Here is a 13,540-nt window from a genome sequence, read left to right as displayed (position 1 = left end):
GAGTGGGTTGTCATGCCCTTCTCCAGGGGATCTTCCCAGCCCACAGATTGAACTTGAGTCTCCTGCACAGCAGGCAGATTCTTTCCCACTGAGCCACCAGCTTCCCAAGTTCACTCTTCTACTGTTAGCATGAAAATGTCCCATCTTTATGAAATGTCAGGGCCAATCACTGGTGGTTCTTGGCCAGCTGAGAAGCTGGCAACTGACTTGGTCTCCCCAATTAAAAATAGATTAACTGGATCAGGAAATCCAGAGCTCTGGGTGGCCCTCCTCCAGCCTTCAGCCTCCTCTTCTCTCCTGCTGCCCTCCCACCCTACTCCCTAGTTCCGGACCCCTGTCTGTCACCTGCCCCTCCTGGAGTAGGCATGGTGTGACAGGTGCTCATGTTAGTTACGTGACTTTATGCCCTCTCTTGGAGCAACTCAGAGAGGGGGTCATAGGTCCCAGGTTTTACAGAGAAGGAAAGGAGGGTTCAGAGAGTTCGTGTTTTGCCCCGGCGTCACCCAGCTAGAAACTGGCGGAGCCGTTATTCAGTGCTACACCTCCTGAGTCTGAGCCAGGTTCCCACACATCTTCCTGCTTGTACCCACAATTGCTCCCTGTTATTCTCATCCACCAACCACCGAATCTCAGCGAAGGCTGTGTAGATGCTGGTCATTAGATGTCTGTCACCAGTAAAGCTTGAGACATCACTCTTCGAGGGATATTTGTTTCCTAACAGGCAAAGTTGAGTCAAATAACTTTCTGCACGTGGAATTTCAGGCCTTGGGCTGCTGATGGGAAGATGTTCCTTTCTCACAGGGTAGTGGGATGTCTTGATAGTGTGAAATCATAGTTGCCCTGAGACACTAAGCGCTGTAGTTTCCGTTGGGTGTGGATCCCCCTGCTGTTTAGCCTAGAGGTAACAGCAGCATCTCGGCACAGGTGTCTTCTGCCCATTCTCAGCTGTGGTACGTAGGGAGCAAAAGGTACATGTGTATTCAGACATGCCTACGTGTGTGCTGGCGTCCTGTGCTCACTGACACACGGATGCCCATGAGTTGGTTCCCTCTGCCCAAGCGCCCCCACACACCTCCCCACCCAAGTCGTGGAGGCCGTCTGCCTCCCCAGCAACTTTGTGTGGGCTGCTTTACCCACGCTCGTCTTCCCAAACTCTCTGACCACAAGCCCTGTCAGTGCATACCCCAAGAACACAGACACGTGCACACAAACTGGTAACCACCCTGTTCTTGGCTCTTCAACAGATCCTCGGACCCCTGGACCACGATGACCAGTGTGGGAAGCAGAAACTGGCCTACAAACTAGAACAAGTCATAACCCTCATGAGCTTAGACAGCTGAGAACCGTCCTTCCAGCTCGCCCGCTCCCCCCTCCCCCACCAGAGGGAGGGACACACCAAGCCGTGCCTCAGTCTAGATTATCATCTTTACCAAGTGCAAGTTCCGACTGGCGTCAGCAGCATCCCCTAAGCAGCGCTGTCTCCCTCTCTCTTTCTCTCTCTGCCTGTTTCTGTCTCTCCTGCCTTCCTGGATCCCCTCTCTTTCAGTTCCTCTGCCAACACGACTGAACCAAGCCGCCGACCCTCAAGTTAGTCCAGGATGGCCTGTCCTCACCCCGCCAAGGGGCCTGACCTGAAGACAGCAGAGGGGCCCTCTTTCCCAGCTGACCCTGAGCAGCAGCAGCAGGGCCCAGATACGAATGAGGAGCCATGGATGGGGGTGCTTCTATGCTGTTACCCCACCTTCCGTCTTTCCATAGTCCCCACGTGGGTTTGAACTTGGCCTGGAGAAGAGGCAGTGAGCTCAGTGTTATCTTCACTGGGAAGGTGTCACCTGGCTCAGGTGTCTATCTCCACGGGGTCCCCCTGCAACTCTGGGAAGAAAGGCGGCACCTCCTGCATATGGCTGGAGTGGAGAGCGTGAGGAGTTGAGGGGCACCTTGCAAGCTGCCTCTCACATGTGGGATTGGCAGCAGAGGCTCCCTTGTCCCCTTCAGATCTTTTCGGAGTCCTTCTGAGCGCCCATAGGTGCCCTGCCTGCCCGGTCCTGGCCTGTGGAAAACCAGACAGGAGAAATAGCAGTTACAGCCCACCATGGAGATCCTCCCGATGTGGCTCATAGTGGCAGAAATATAACATGCAGGAGAGAAAAGAAGAGAGTTGCATCTATCTGGAAGCAGAACTGGTTGTTTTCCATTCACCCCCACATGCTAACGAATCACGGCCATTGTCAGAGGTCTGATCCCTTGCAGACCCCCAAGCACCGTCTGGAGGATACACTTCCAACCCTCCTTAGTCATCACTCATCAGGGGTCAAGGTCAAACACCAGTGCATCCAGGAGCTTCTACCTCCAGTGGTCCCCGTGGCTCCACCCCCACCGTCCTTCCTGAGAAGTCTAGAGAAGGTTGGGGCCGACAGCCTCGCTCCTGACTCCCTGCAGAGTCTGGTGCCGTTGCTATGCAGATGACTTTGTGATGGACTGTTCAGACCTCCCCGGGAATTATTTCATCAACATCTCAGCTGTCGCTTTAGTCACTCTCCTCCCTCCTCCCTTCTGCAGTCATCCCGGGAAGAAACACTTGCAAGCACAGCCTCTCAGAGACAAACCAAAATGCCAGCCAAACTCAACCCTAGGTTTGTCATGTCTGGGGAGGACCGAAGAATCAAGAGGAAGGACCTGCCCGGAAATGGGAGGAGGGACATACCACTGACCTTGGCCCTGGCATTGTGTCTCTCCCTCTGTCCTTCCATTCACGGATACGTCGTCTTAGCCAGCCAGCCAGATACGTGCTCAGACATGCGTCCTAGGTGAGCAGGGGCTATGGTGAGAGACAGTCTGATGGAGGGCCGTGGAAACCTGTAACCTTGAAAGGATCTTAGATGCCATCTCTCCATCTGTGGTCCCGTCTCGGCCATAGACTCTCCCCAGGCAACCCCAATGTGAAGTTGTTCCCCACTCTGGGAGACAGGCAGAGGCATCTGTGGGTTGGGAATGAGGTTCCTCCAGTCTTGTCTTCACTCCTCAAGCATCAGACATCTTCCACTGCCATCCACTCCAAAGGGGCCCCTCATGGAAAGAGGAAGGGACCAGACCATTCCCAGCAACATCTGTGGAACACCCTATATTTGAAGAATCCTAGCCCCTTTGGATATGAGCATGTGTGTGTGTGTGAGATCTCATGTGCACATGCATGTGTGTGTGTGTGTGTGTGTGTGTGTATCTGTCTGACCCGGGAGTAGGCAGAGAGCTCAGAAAGCTTTCTGGTCCTATGCGGGGGCAGGCGGGGAGGGTCTGAAGCATTTCCCTTCTCTGCCCTTGCCCACCATTCATTCTGCAACTTCAGGACATTTCCATACTTGTTTTCTGTGCTGCATGCTGGGGGGTGAAGTCACCTGTCTATAGGAAATCAGGGTGGTCACTGACCGAGAGAAGCCTGGACGTGACTGGAGGCCAGGCGGTGGTGACACAGAGCAGGGCATGATGTAGCATCGAGCGGGACAAGTGATGGGCAAAACGCAAGTAGCCTAATCAACGGGAAGAGGAGAGTGAGAAGCGACGCATTTTGAGTGGGAAAAACATAACCAAAGGTCTCGGCAAATGAAGTGCCAGGTGAAGAAGCGTGGAATTTCTCCCCTTGATCATTTGATTTCCTCCCCAGAAGCTACAAGGCCTGGCAGGCCAGGAAGGAAGCATGTGGGAGGCAGGCTGAGGAGGCACCTGGGCCGCTAACATATATTTGCACATGTGAAGGGTTGGGGAGAAGAAAGACACAAACATATTTAACACAGGTGTGCTGAATGGAAGCTGTGTGTGTGTGTGCGTAAGTGAGTGTGTTTTGATTTATTTTTTAAGTTTTGCACAGTTAGAGAAAAAAAAATGAACAAGCAGAGAAAAAGACTGTTACCATGGTTCTGCTGAAGCTTTTTTTTTTTTTACTGGATTATTATTATTGTTATTGTTTTGTTGTCGGTACAAAACTTTTTCTCCCTATGTTTTTCATTATAAGAGAAACCTCAAACCCATCAAAGAAATGTCAGGAAGAAAGAGGGGAGGAGGATGGGCACGTTTCCCTGGTTTCCTCATGTCTCCTGGGGGAAGGTTTGGGGCAGGTTTTCTTTAATTGGTGGGGTGGTGGTTTCTGGTGCTTTGTTTGCCCGAAGTCTCTGCGGCCTGTTGGGGATGGAGAAGTAGGACAGAGTCATGCAGAGCACAACCCGTCTTGCCCATAAGAACTCTCTTTCCGTTTGCTGTTTGTTTTCCATTTCTTTTGTTTGGATTCTTGGTGCACGTGTGATCTGTTTCAAAGTAAAAACAAGGCAGCGTGATCAAAAAAAAAGAAAAAAAAGCTGTTCTTTCCCCCCAGATCTTCTTTCCGAACCTCCCCTGGAATCCCCAACCTCCTCCTGGCAGGACGGAGACCCCGTGCTGGCCAGCATGCATGAGAGAAGGGACTTGGGCAGACTGGGTCCTGCAGGAGGGAGGTCTCTTCAGGGCCCCCCTCCGTGTCACAGTTTATGTGCCGGGTCACAGTTCTGTTCACGGTGGGACCTTTATCTGACTCCTAGAGTCCTGGGCAGAGAGCACAGGAGGAAAGGCCATGTCTCCTCACCTTCCTTTCATCCCGTCTCTTTCACTCCTTCAACCCCTCGGAACCACCAGGGTCTAAAATGGTACCAGGAGATCACACAGTCACACATAACCGACTTGGATTAGGTGAGGAGTTTGAATGTTGGAGCAAAATGGGATGGTAAGAGGCAGGGAGAAATGCTGTGAGGTCCTGAATTTAAGAAAGAATGAGCAGAGAGAGGCTGGGACAATTCGCTGCAGGCTGGTCATCCCTCCCAAGGGCACAAGTCTCCCCAGGGGTGGGCATATTTACCATTCCTTGTCCTTTCCTGGAAGGAGAGACCCTGACATGTCCTGGTCACCACAAATAGCAACACTGCCTGAAGCTGGCTTTTGTGGCTGTTAACTTCCTCTTGCCTTGTTTCAGTGTGGTTTGGAATTCAGGGACTTGGGAAAACCTGGATATCCCATTGACCGAGAATACCGTGCACACCCAGAGCCAGCCTAGAGCCTCTCTCTCTTGAGCCCATGGGTGAGTGAGTGAGGCCAGAGACGCTGGAAAGAGACAAGTCAGTTTAAACATTAGAGGCAGACTAGCCAGGCCTGGTCCCAGGCAGCAGTGGGGTAAGGTCTCCAGCTCTCACCTCCCAACACTGGAGTCAGTGTGATGTGTTATCCCAACACTGCCCCCTCCCCTTTCCCTCATCATAGGTCCTCAACCTCTGATCCCCTTTGCATGTCTGGCTCCTGAGTGTGCCCCTTCCCCAGCAGAGTGCCCCCAAACCCTGCACGTGAGGCTCTGCCCCAAGGCCATGTATCCACTAAGTTCGGGAGCTGTTCAGCCTCAGGTGGACAGCTCCGCCCTCAGTCCAGCCTCCTGGGACCACCCCAGCCCTGTCCTGCCCTCCAAAGTTGCCCCCCTCGAGGCTCCCTGATACAGCTGGGGCCTGGTGGGTCTCCCATCAGAGGAGCCATAGAAGTGGTTTCCCCAGTGACCTCCGTTCCACAAGGCAAGTCCTGTTGATGCTTTCAGAGCCTCAACAAGGCCTCGTTCCCACCCTACAAATGGGGAAGCTCTGTGTGCCATCCGTCTCTTCTCTCAAGACTAAGGGACACTTCTCCTTGACCTCACAGAATGCGAAGTCAAATATTTAGCCTAGTGAAGGTTAAGGTTAATTATTGTTAATCAAGAATAGACGTTCCCACCTCACAGAGACCTGTGGAGGGAGAGGGACCTTGGGGAGGCACTCTGCAGACAGAAAGCCCATAAACACTCTTTTCTTGACCCTGGACTATAGTCCTTCCAGGAACAGCGCCACCCTCTCCCCTCCACAATGAGAACCTAGGGCGGACCTCTGAGAGGCAGTTCCATGGATAGGTACCAGAGTCCCCAGGGTGCCCCCAGCACCCAGTAGACTGACCCAGGCAGATCCCACCTGCTTCCTGGACCTTCTGCTTGCTTCTAGCTCATGTAGTCATCAAGAACCTTCTTTCAGCTTCCCACTCTCTCTGTTGGCTCTCAGGACAGACCATTAAGGACCCCTTGTCTCTCAGCCCTTCCCTTTATCTTTGAACCATCGATGGGTGGTTTGGGGTTTTGTAGTTTATTTTTTGTTTGTGTATGTTAAGAGTTTGAGTTTAAGGAGGGAGCCCAGGTGTGTATGTAAAATCCAAATACCGGGGGTAGGGGGGACACAGAATTCTTTGCCTGTGACTTCCAAGGGGCTGAGGAGAAACTGGGACTGGGGGACAGAGGAAATCCCACTTGTTAAAGAAATGGGTCCAGATATCCCTGGGCCAGGGCCATGCCAGGGGAAGCAGCCAGGGGCTGCTGACATTCTTGGTGCTTCCCTGCACTTTCGCTGGCTGGAGCATGCAGTGCTACCCTGCTCCTCCCCCCTGTGCCGCCTCACCCCACAGGTGTAGCAAACGAGTCATCCTACAACAGACAGAGAGACTGAGGGACAGCTGTAGGTGACGCCGTAGAGGCAGCTCCTGGGACAGGCTGACGCTCTGGGAGCCTCTTCCGGTCATGGTGCTGGAAAACGGAACGACCCAGCCTCCCATTCAGAAAGGAATCTCTGCAGTAAAACTTCATTCAGGAGAGACCTTTTTTTAAACTATGAATTTGTGTTCCCCAATAAAATCATTTTTTAATTAAGGGGAGTATCCAATTTTATTGTATAAGGTAAAGGATGTTTTGGTTGTCAAAGTAATACATACTCATTAAGGTCCAATTAAATCCTTTGAGTAGGCAGGTGACTACCCTAAATCAAAACAAAACAGAATCCCTAATGAATAAAACGAGATTTCTGTTTGTACTGGCAGAGACGGTGAGCTGGGTGGGGATGGGGGAGGGCGAGTGACCTTGGTCAGGTGAGCCTCACCTTCCCTCCACTCTATATCCTCTTTCACTTCTCTCCAGGCTGCCCCTGGTGTTGTTGAACCCCAGGGCTTCCCCCAAACAGCAGGGAGACCCTATTAGGGGTTGGTCATGGAGGGATCACAAAGACAGATGCGCATGGCAAAGAGGTCTGTGCATCTCGTCTTCCACCAGTTTCTTTATCAGAACTTCTTTTGTTGGTATCTTTGGTCTTATAAGTCAAGCACATTTTAGAAGGGCTCCCTTATAAGAGTAGAATTCCAAACAGAGGGTACAGTTAAAGAGCACTGCAAAGGACACCTGAGAAACTGAGGCACCACTTTACCAAACAGGACTGTTGGACACAGTTCAGGCAGATGACCAAGAAGGCATGCATGTCCCTGTGTGTTCTCCTTCCCTGTCCCTCCCCAGTGTTCCCGTCAGCTTGTTGGCTCGTTAAACCTTCCGTTCTTTAAAGAGAAAAGCTAGCTTACCTCAAAGAATCTTGTTTCCATTTGGAAACCATGACTTTGTGTTTTAGGGTGAATGACTCTCCGCACCCCCATCACTGTCTCAAGGCTTGGCATCCTTGAGGCCGGAGGTCCTGGCTTAGTCGTGTGTTGGCTGCACTGACCAAGAACAAGAACCCCAGGCCCCAAGATGGGAAGGAAGGGTTGGAGGCAGCCGCCCTCCTCCCCACTTTAGCTAGTAGAGACCAGCCTATGTCTTTCAGCAGGGTCCTGCCAAGTTACCATAGCAACCAGCAACTCCAGGGTACCACAACAGATAATGGCTCAATGAGCCAAGGGGTGGGGGTAAGAGGAGTCTGGCCTGGTCAGACGACCCAGAGTTAAGTCTCAAATACTAGAGAGAGGAGGAGGAGCAGGAAAGGATGAATGGGTGATTTAAGGGACAGGCAGGGGCCTTTGAGTCTCAGAGACAGGTGGCTGAAAGTAGCAGGTTGGTCAGTCCTGTTCCCATCACCCACTCGCAGCCTCACCCCACTTCTGTCTCCAAAAAGCTCCCACCTTGAACACCAACCCTTTGTTAGAACAAAGCAAAACATATCTTTAGACAACAGTGTTATAATGAGCCTCAAAGATATGTGGATGAAATCTATTAGAGGAAAGAGGGTCTTCTGGTTTGGTTTTTAAAGAAGTGTATCCAAGTAAGATTACAAAAAAAAAAAAGATTTTAAATAAAAGTTTTTAAAAAGGAAACCTATGCTATTTAAATTGGAGCCCAGTTGTAACTTGGTAAAGGCAAGCTTCTGTACCTTTGTTATAATTAATTGTATACCTGTGTATGTAAATATAAGGCATTCCTATTTTGCAGTTCAGAACAAAAAAAAAAAAACCTATTTGTAATATAGAATAAAGTTTATTAAAAAATAATAAAAAATGCAGTTTGGGATTTGGAATGTTTCTTTATGTGTCTGTCTGAAAGGGAGAGGCGGGACCACAAGTAGCCACTGGTGGCCACCATACCCTACGGTCTGGACACACAGCCCATTCTCTTTTCAGCTATGTGATGTCTGAACTCCACCACCTGAGACGCATCTGTTTACTTAAGGCTCTGTCCTCAGCTACAGAGCAGGCATCTCAGGAGGTGATAACCCTGCCAAGCTGGGGAAAGCAGACGTATTCCCAGTCAATACGACTGGGACATCAGCAGACATCGCTTTAGTACAGAGCCCAACAGTCTCTCAGTCTCTCTCAACAGGCTCTCCAGGCACACACTCTGGAGAGAACGCATTCCCCACCCAAGTCCTCACTCTAGATGGCAGCTGCCTCGAGGAGGCAGTGGACGACAGCCTCTTGTGATGTCCAGAAAGGCTGGTTCACACATGTGGGCTGGCTGCTGTCAGCAGCACCTATTGCTGCCTGATTCTAATAAACCTGACGATCCCTCCAAGACAGGGGTCCCCAGCCTCTAGGCCCCAGACTGGTACCCCCTGTCAGATCAGCAGCAGCCTTGGATTAGTAATAAACTGGTGCCTCAGACAGTGAAGAATCTGCCTGCAATGCCGAAGACCCGGGTTTGATCCCTGCATTGGGAAGATCCCCTGGAGAAGGGAATGGTGACCCACTCTAGTGTTCTTGCCTGGGGAATTCCATGAACAGAGGGGCCTGAGTCACAAGGAGTCAGACACGACTGAGTGACTAACACACACATACACAAAGCTCACAGTAAATGCAATGCACTTGAAACCACCCCCCACCCACCCACCCCTGGTCGGTGGAAAAAAAGGTCTTCCTTGAAACTGGTCCCTGGTGCCAAAAAGGTTGGGGACTGCTGCTCTAAGACCAAAGCGGGGGCGGAACACATGCTGCCAGCCGAAGGGACCCTTCTTATGCTTCTTCCATATTGGAGTTCAGAAGTTCAGTCCTGCTGCTTCTACACCTGCCAGATTCCCCCACTGTCTGGTCCAACCTGGCCACCTCTGGCAACTCAAGGGCAGGCCTGGGGGTTACAGGAAGCAGGGTTGTCAGTGAGGGGGCTGGCGAGTCACTGGAGATGGCGCTCAGCCCACCCACGCCAACTACAAGGACCTAATCATGGCACCCCTTCCTCATGTGCCTGACTGCACTGACCCTGATCCCTCAGGGCCCTTCTCATTTCTTCTTCCTCGGTGGTTTGCCTCTAGTTGTGTGAATTCTCATGGGCAACACAGGCGGGATACACCTGGGGCTCACTGTGTGAGCACCCCACATCCAGACAGCTGTGACCTCATCCCCCTTTGTGCCTGAACCCATTCTCTACATAGAATAATAGCAAAGACCCGCCCCCCCCGCCCCCAATTACTGCCTAGCACAGTCAACTGGAGCAAATTCCTGTCTCCAAATCTTGGTTTTTCTCATCTGGAAAGATGGGAATAATAATGCTTTCCTCACAGAGTTGTTGAGAGGATCACGTGATGTAAGGCTTTCAAAGGACTTAGAGTGAGTCCCAACATCTTACAAGTTTTTAGCCGATGGTGGCTTCAGTACTGAGTGACGGGCTCCTGAAGGAAAGACCCCACATGTTGACTCTCTGTCTCATACTTGGTCCTATCCCAAGAACGTAGTAGTTGCTCTAAAAATGTCTGTTAAATGAATGAATAAAGTCAGTGCAAGGATCTCTCAGCTGCCCAAATTTTGAAATATAAGAATAAAGCTTTCTGGGACTTCCCTGGTGGTCCAGTGGTTAAGATTCTGCGCTCCCGGTGCAGGGGGCTTGGGTTTGATTCCTGGTTAGGAAACCAGATCCCACATGCCGCAACTAAGACCTGGCACAGACAAAAAAGAAAAGAAAGAAAGAATACAGCTTCCCAATAAAATACAGAAATGGATAACTGAAAACGATAAGTCCCACTGGCTCTGTGACCCAGCACATTCACAGGTGACTTCTCAGAGGGACTGGTTGCTACTCAACTTCCTCCAGCACCTCTGCCGTTCTTTCTTGCACAATTAGCACCTTATCCTGAGTGGCTAGAGCCTCTAATTGCCTGTAATACAGCATTCAGCACTTTAACAGAACCAGTGCTGATGTATGTACATGATAATTTTATTCCCTAATAATTTCACCTTGTTTTCAGTCCTGTCTCCTCAACTCAGTAGTAGACCAGGTCTTAACATTTCTTTTATTCTGAACTCAAAGCTGGATACTTAGGAATAAGACAAATGCCCACTGTTTTCTCTAAAGCGTTGGGCCACAAGATCAGATACCTGAAGAAGATCATATAATGAAACCAAACTGATCCTAAAGACAAGGTTTTCAAGATGTCATTAGTCTTTGGTATCCCATCAATTAAAAAATTTAGGAGCCTTGAGAATGTATAGCATCTGGGAGGAGATGGAGAAGCATATACAAGTGTAGGGGAGGACTGTAACCTTGGTTTAATGCCCTGTGACAAGAGGGTCATCAGCTCCCAGGCCAGAAGGAACTGCCTTAGAGGGATCAACTCATTTTATGAGTTGATATATCACTTACATACATTACTTCATTCATTCTTAGGATCCAGCCTTCTGCAGTAGCTGTCACTGCTCCACCCATTTTATGGATGAGTACATTGAGGCTCAAAGCAATAGCAACTCCCATCCCACAAACGGCAAATGATAGGGGTGATGGAGCTGGAATGGGAATCTAGGCTTCTCTGACTCTAAAACTTATACTCTTGATTGGGCTCTATTGTAACAAACTATAAACCAAGAGCTTCTCTCTCCCTCTCTCTTTCCATGGTAGGTTGATTATCACCATAGCACTGGCAATGCAAAGATATTGCAGAGAAAATGAGAAAAGATAGGCACTGGATTGCAACTGGGAACTAAAGCAGGGAGAGAAGAAAAGAAATTGAATGGGAATTTAGCTGAAAACCTTAGAGACTGACATTCACAGGGATGAGAGGCTGGCAGGCTCCCTGGTGGGATGCACAAGAGTGACGTGGGATCTGGGTTCTAATCGTCAACACCCTACTTAGCTGTATGTGAGTGGCTTAGACAAATTGATTTACAGCTCAATGCCTCACGCTCCTCATCTGTGAAATGGAAGTAACTTGTGAGAAAATCGTGAGAAGTTGTGAGACAGTAGGATTATATATACAATGTCTGACGTGTAGTAAGCACACCTCGAAAAAGGTAGCTATTTTTTGAGGTAACACTGATTTAAAACCTTCTATAAGTATCACATCTAAAACATTACATTCCTACTTCTGTATACCCTACAATACCCTCACCGCCAAAAACTTAGTTTCCATCCATCACCCTCCTTCTGCCCCTTCTCCTCTGGTCGCCAGGACTGCTCTCTGTAGCTACATTTCTTATTGTTTGGTTTGGTTTGTTCATTTAATTTGTTTTTATTTTTTTTATTAGGCTTTCTTAAGATTGAAGTATGTTGATTTACATTTTTACTTAGTTTCAGGTGTACAACATTCAGCATTTTTACAGCTTGGACTCCATTAAAGCTATTACAAGATAATGTCTGTAACTCCCTGTGCTACACAATATATCCTTGTATCTTATCTATTTTATACATAGCAGCTTGTATCTCATAATTCCCATATCCTTACTTTGCCCCTACAATTCCCGCTTCCCTTTGATAACCGTTAGTTTGTTTTCTATGCTGGTGAGTCTGTTTTGCATTTGCATTTATTTGTATTATTTTTTAGATTCCACGTATAAGTGACAACATACAGTATCTGCTTGGTTTCCATTGTTTGCAGAGAAATATCTAGAAAGATATTGCTAAGATCGATGTCAAAGAGCATGCTGCCTATATTTTTTTCTAGGTGTTTTATGGTTCCAGGTCTTACATTCAAGTCTTTGATCTATTTTATTTGAATTTTTCTGTGTGGAGTGAGAGAGTGGTCTAGTTTCTTTTTTTTTTTTTTTTTTTGTATGCAGCTGTCCAGTTTCCCAGCACCATTTACGTTCTTTACTCCTTTTCCATAAATTAGTTGTCTATATATGCAAGGGTTTATTTCTGGGCTCTCAATTCTGTTCCATTGATCTGTATATCTGTTTTTCTGCCAATACCATGCTTGTTTTATTAAATAGCTTAAAGTCAGGCAGTGTGATGCCCCCAGCTTTGTTCTTTTTTGCCTCCTGATTGCTTTGGCAGTTTGAGGGCTTTCATGATTTCATATAAATTTTAGAATTTTTTGTTCTATTTCTGTGAAAAATTGTCCTTGAGATTATGATAGGGTTTGCACTGAATCTATAGATTGCTTTAGGTAATATGGACATTTTGACAATGCTAATTCTTCCAATCCATGAGCATGGAATATCTTTCCATTTATTTGTGTCTTCTTCAATTTCTTTCAACAATGTCTTACAATTTTCAATGTACAGGTCTTTCACCTCCTTGGTTAAATTTATTCCCAAGTATTTTATTCTTTTTATTGTGATTGTAAATGGAATTGTCTTCTTAGTTTCTCCTTTTGTTAGCTCATTATTAGCATATAGAAATGAAACAGATTTTTGTATATTGATTTTGTATCCTGCCACTTTGCTGTATTCATTTATTATTTCTAATAGTTTTTTGGTGGAGTCCTTAGGGTTTTCCAAAGGCTGCTATATTTAACAGGGCGTCACTGACTCACCACTGGAAACATATTCCCTATGGCCTTTTTATAAACCCTGGACATTACAGAGGCCATGGCGGGAGGCAGAGGGATGGCCAGCATATCGTCAGCCACCCCCTCCTCCTAACCATGGCACATCTTCCCAGCTGGAGGGAGGTCGGTGCCAGCTCCCCCAGCACACGTCTTCGAGCCCTTCTGCAGCACTGTATTGACCGAAGGGGCTATTTTGTTAAAGGGCCAACTAGAGACATGGCTCAGACAAGGGAGGAGAAGCAAGGCAGCCTCATGACACGCTACTGCATTCAAAGAGAGAAACAGGTCCTTGTGGGGTGGGTCCAAGGGACCTAGCAGCAGGTGGCTGCCTCCCCCTAGAACCCCTCAGAGCCCCTTCTGTCTGGTGTCCAGTCCTGCAGACCGGCTGCCCTCTTCAGGCTTGGTCCTCCAGAACTCCCATGGACACAGACCCACCGGGTCTCTGAAACTGAGGCCCCACTGCCAGCACCCAATGTGCAAACAGCCACGAGGGCCACCTCCCCTCACACACCCCAGAA

At 48.7% G+C, this 13,540-nt stretch overlaps 1 protein-coding gene across 2 annotated transcripts in view; it reads left to right on the top strand.

Annotated features, from left to right (window-relative positions):
• The window catches only part of PLXNA4 (plexin A4), a 482,520-nt gene extending 474,187 nt beyond the window's left edge, over positions 1-8,333 (top strand). Inside the window, exon 32 of one of the 2 annotated variants that reach the window (XM_005205749.3) lies at positions 1,245-8,333. In XM_005205749.3, coding sequence (XP_005205806.1) covers positions 1,245-1,340 — 96 coding nt within the window. In that variant the 3' untranslated portion in view covers positions 1,341-8,333. The remainder of the gene's footprint in view (positions 1-1,244) is intronic. The other variant, NM_001191504.3, reaches the window with a different exon arrangement.
• The last annotated feature ends 5,207 nt before the right edge of the window (positions 8,334-13,540 follow it).

This window comes from Bos taurus, chromosome 4 (assembly GCF_002263795.3).
Source record: "Bos taurus isolate L1 Dominette 01449 registration number 42190680 breed Hereford chromosome 4, ARS-UCD2.0, whole genome shotgun sequence".
NCBI classification, from domain to species: domain Eukaryota; kingdom Metazoa; phylum Chordata; class Mammalia; order Artiodactyla; family Bovidae; genus Bos; species Bos taurus.
Note: the sequence above shows the minus strand (reverse complement) of the source record. Positions and strands in the feature narration are given on the sequence as shown.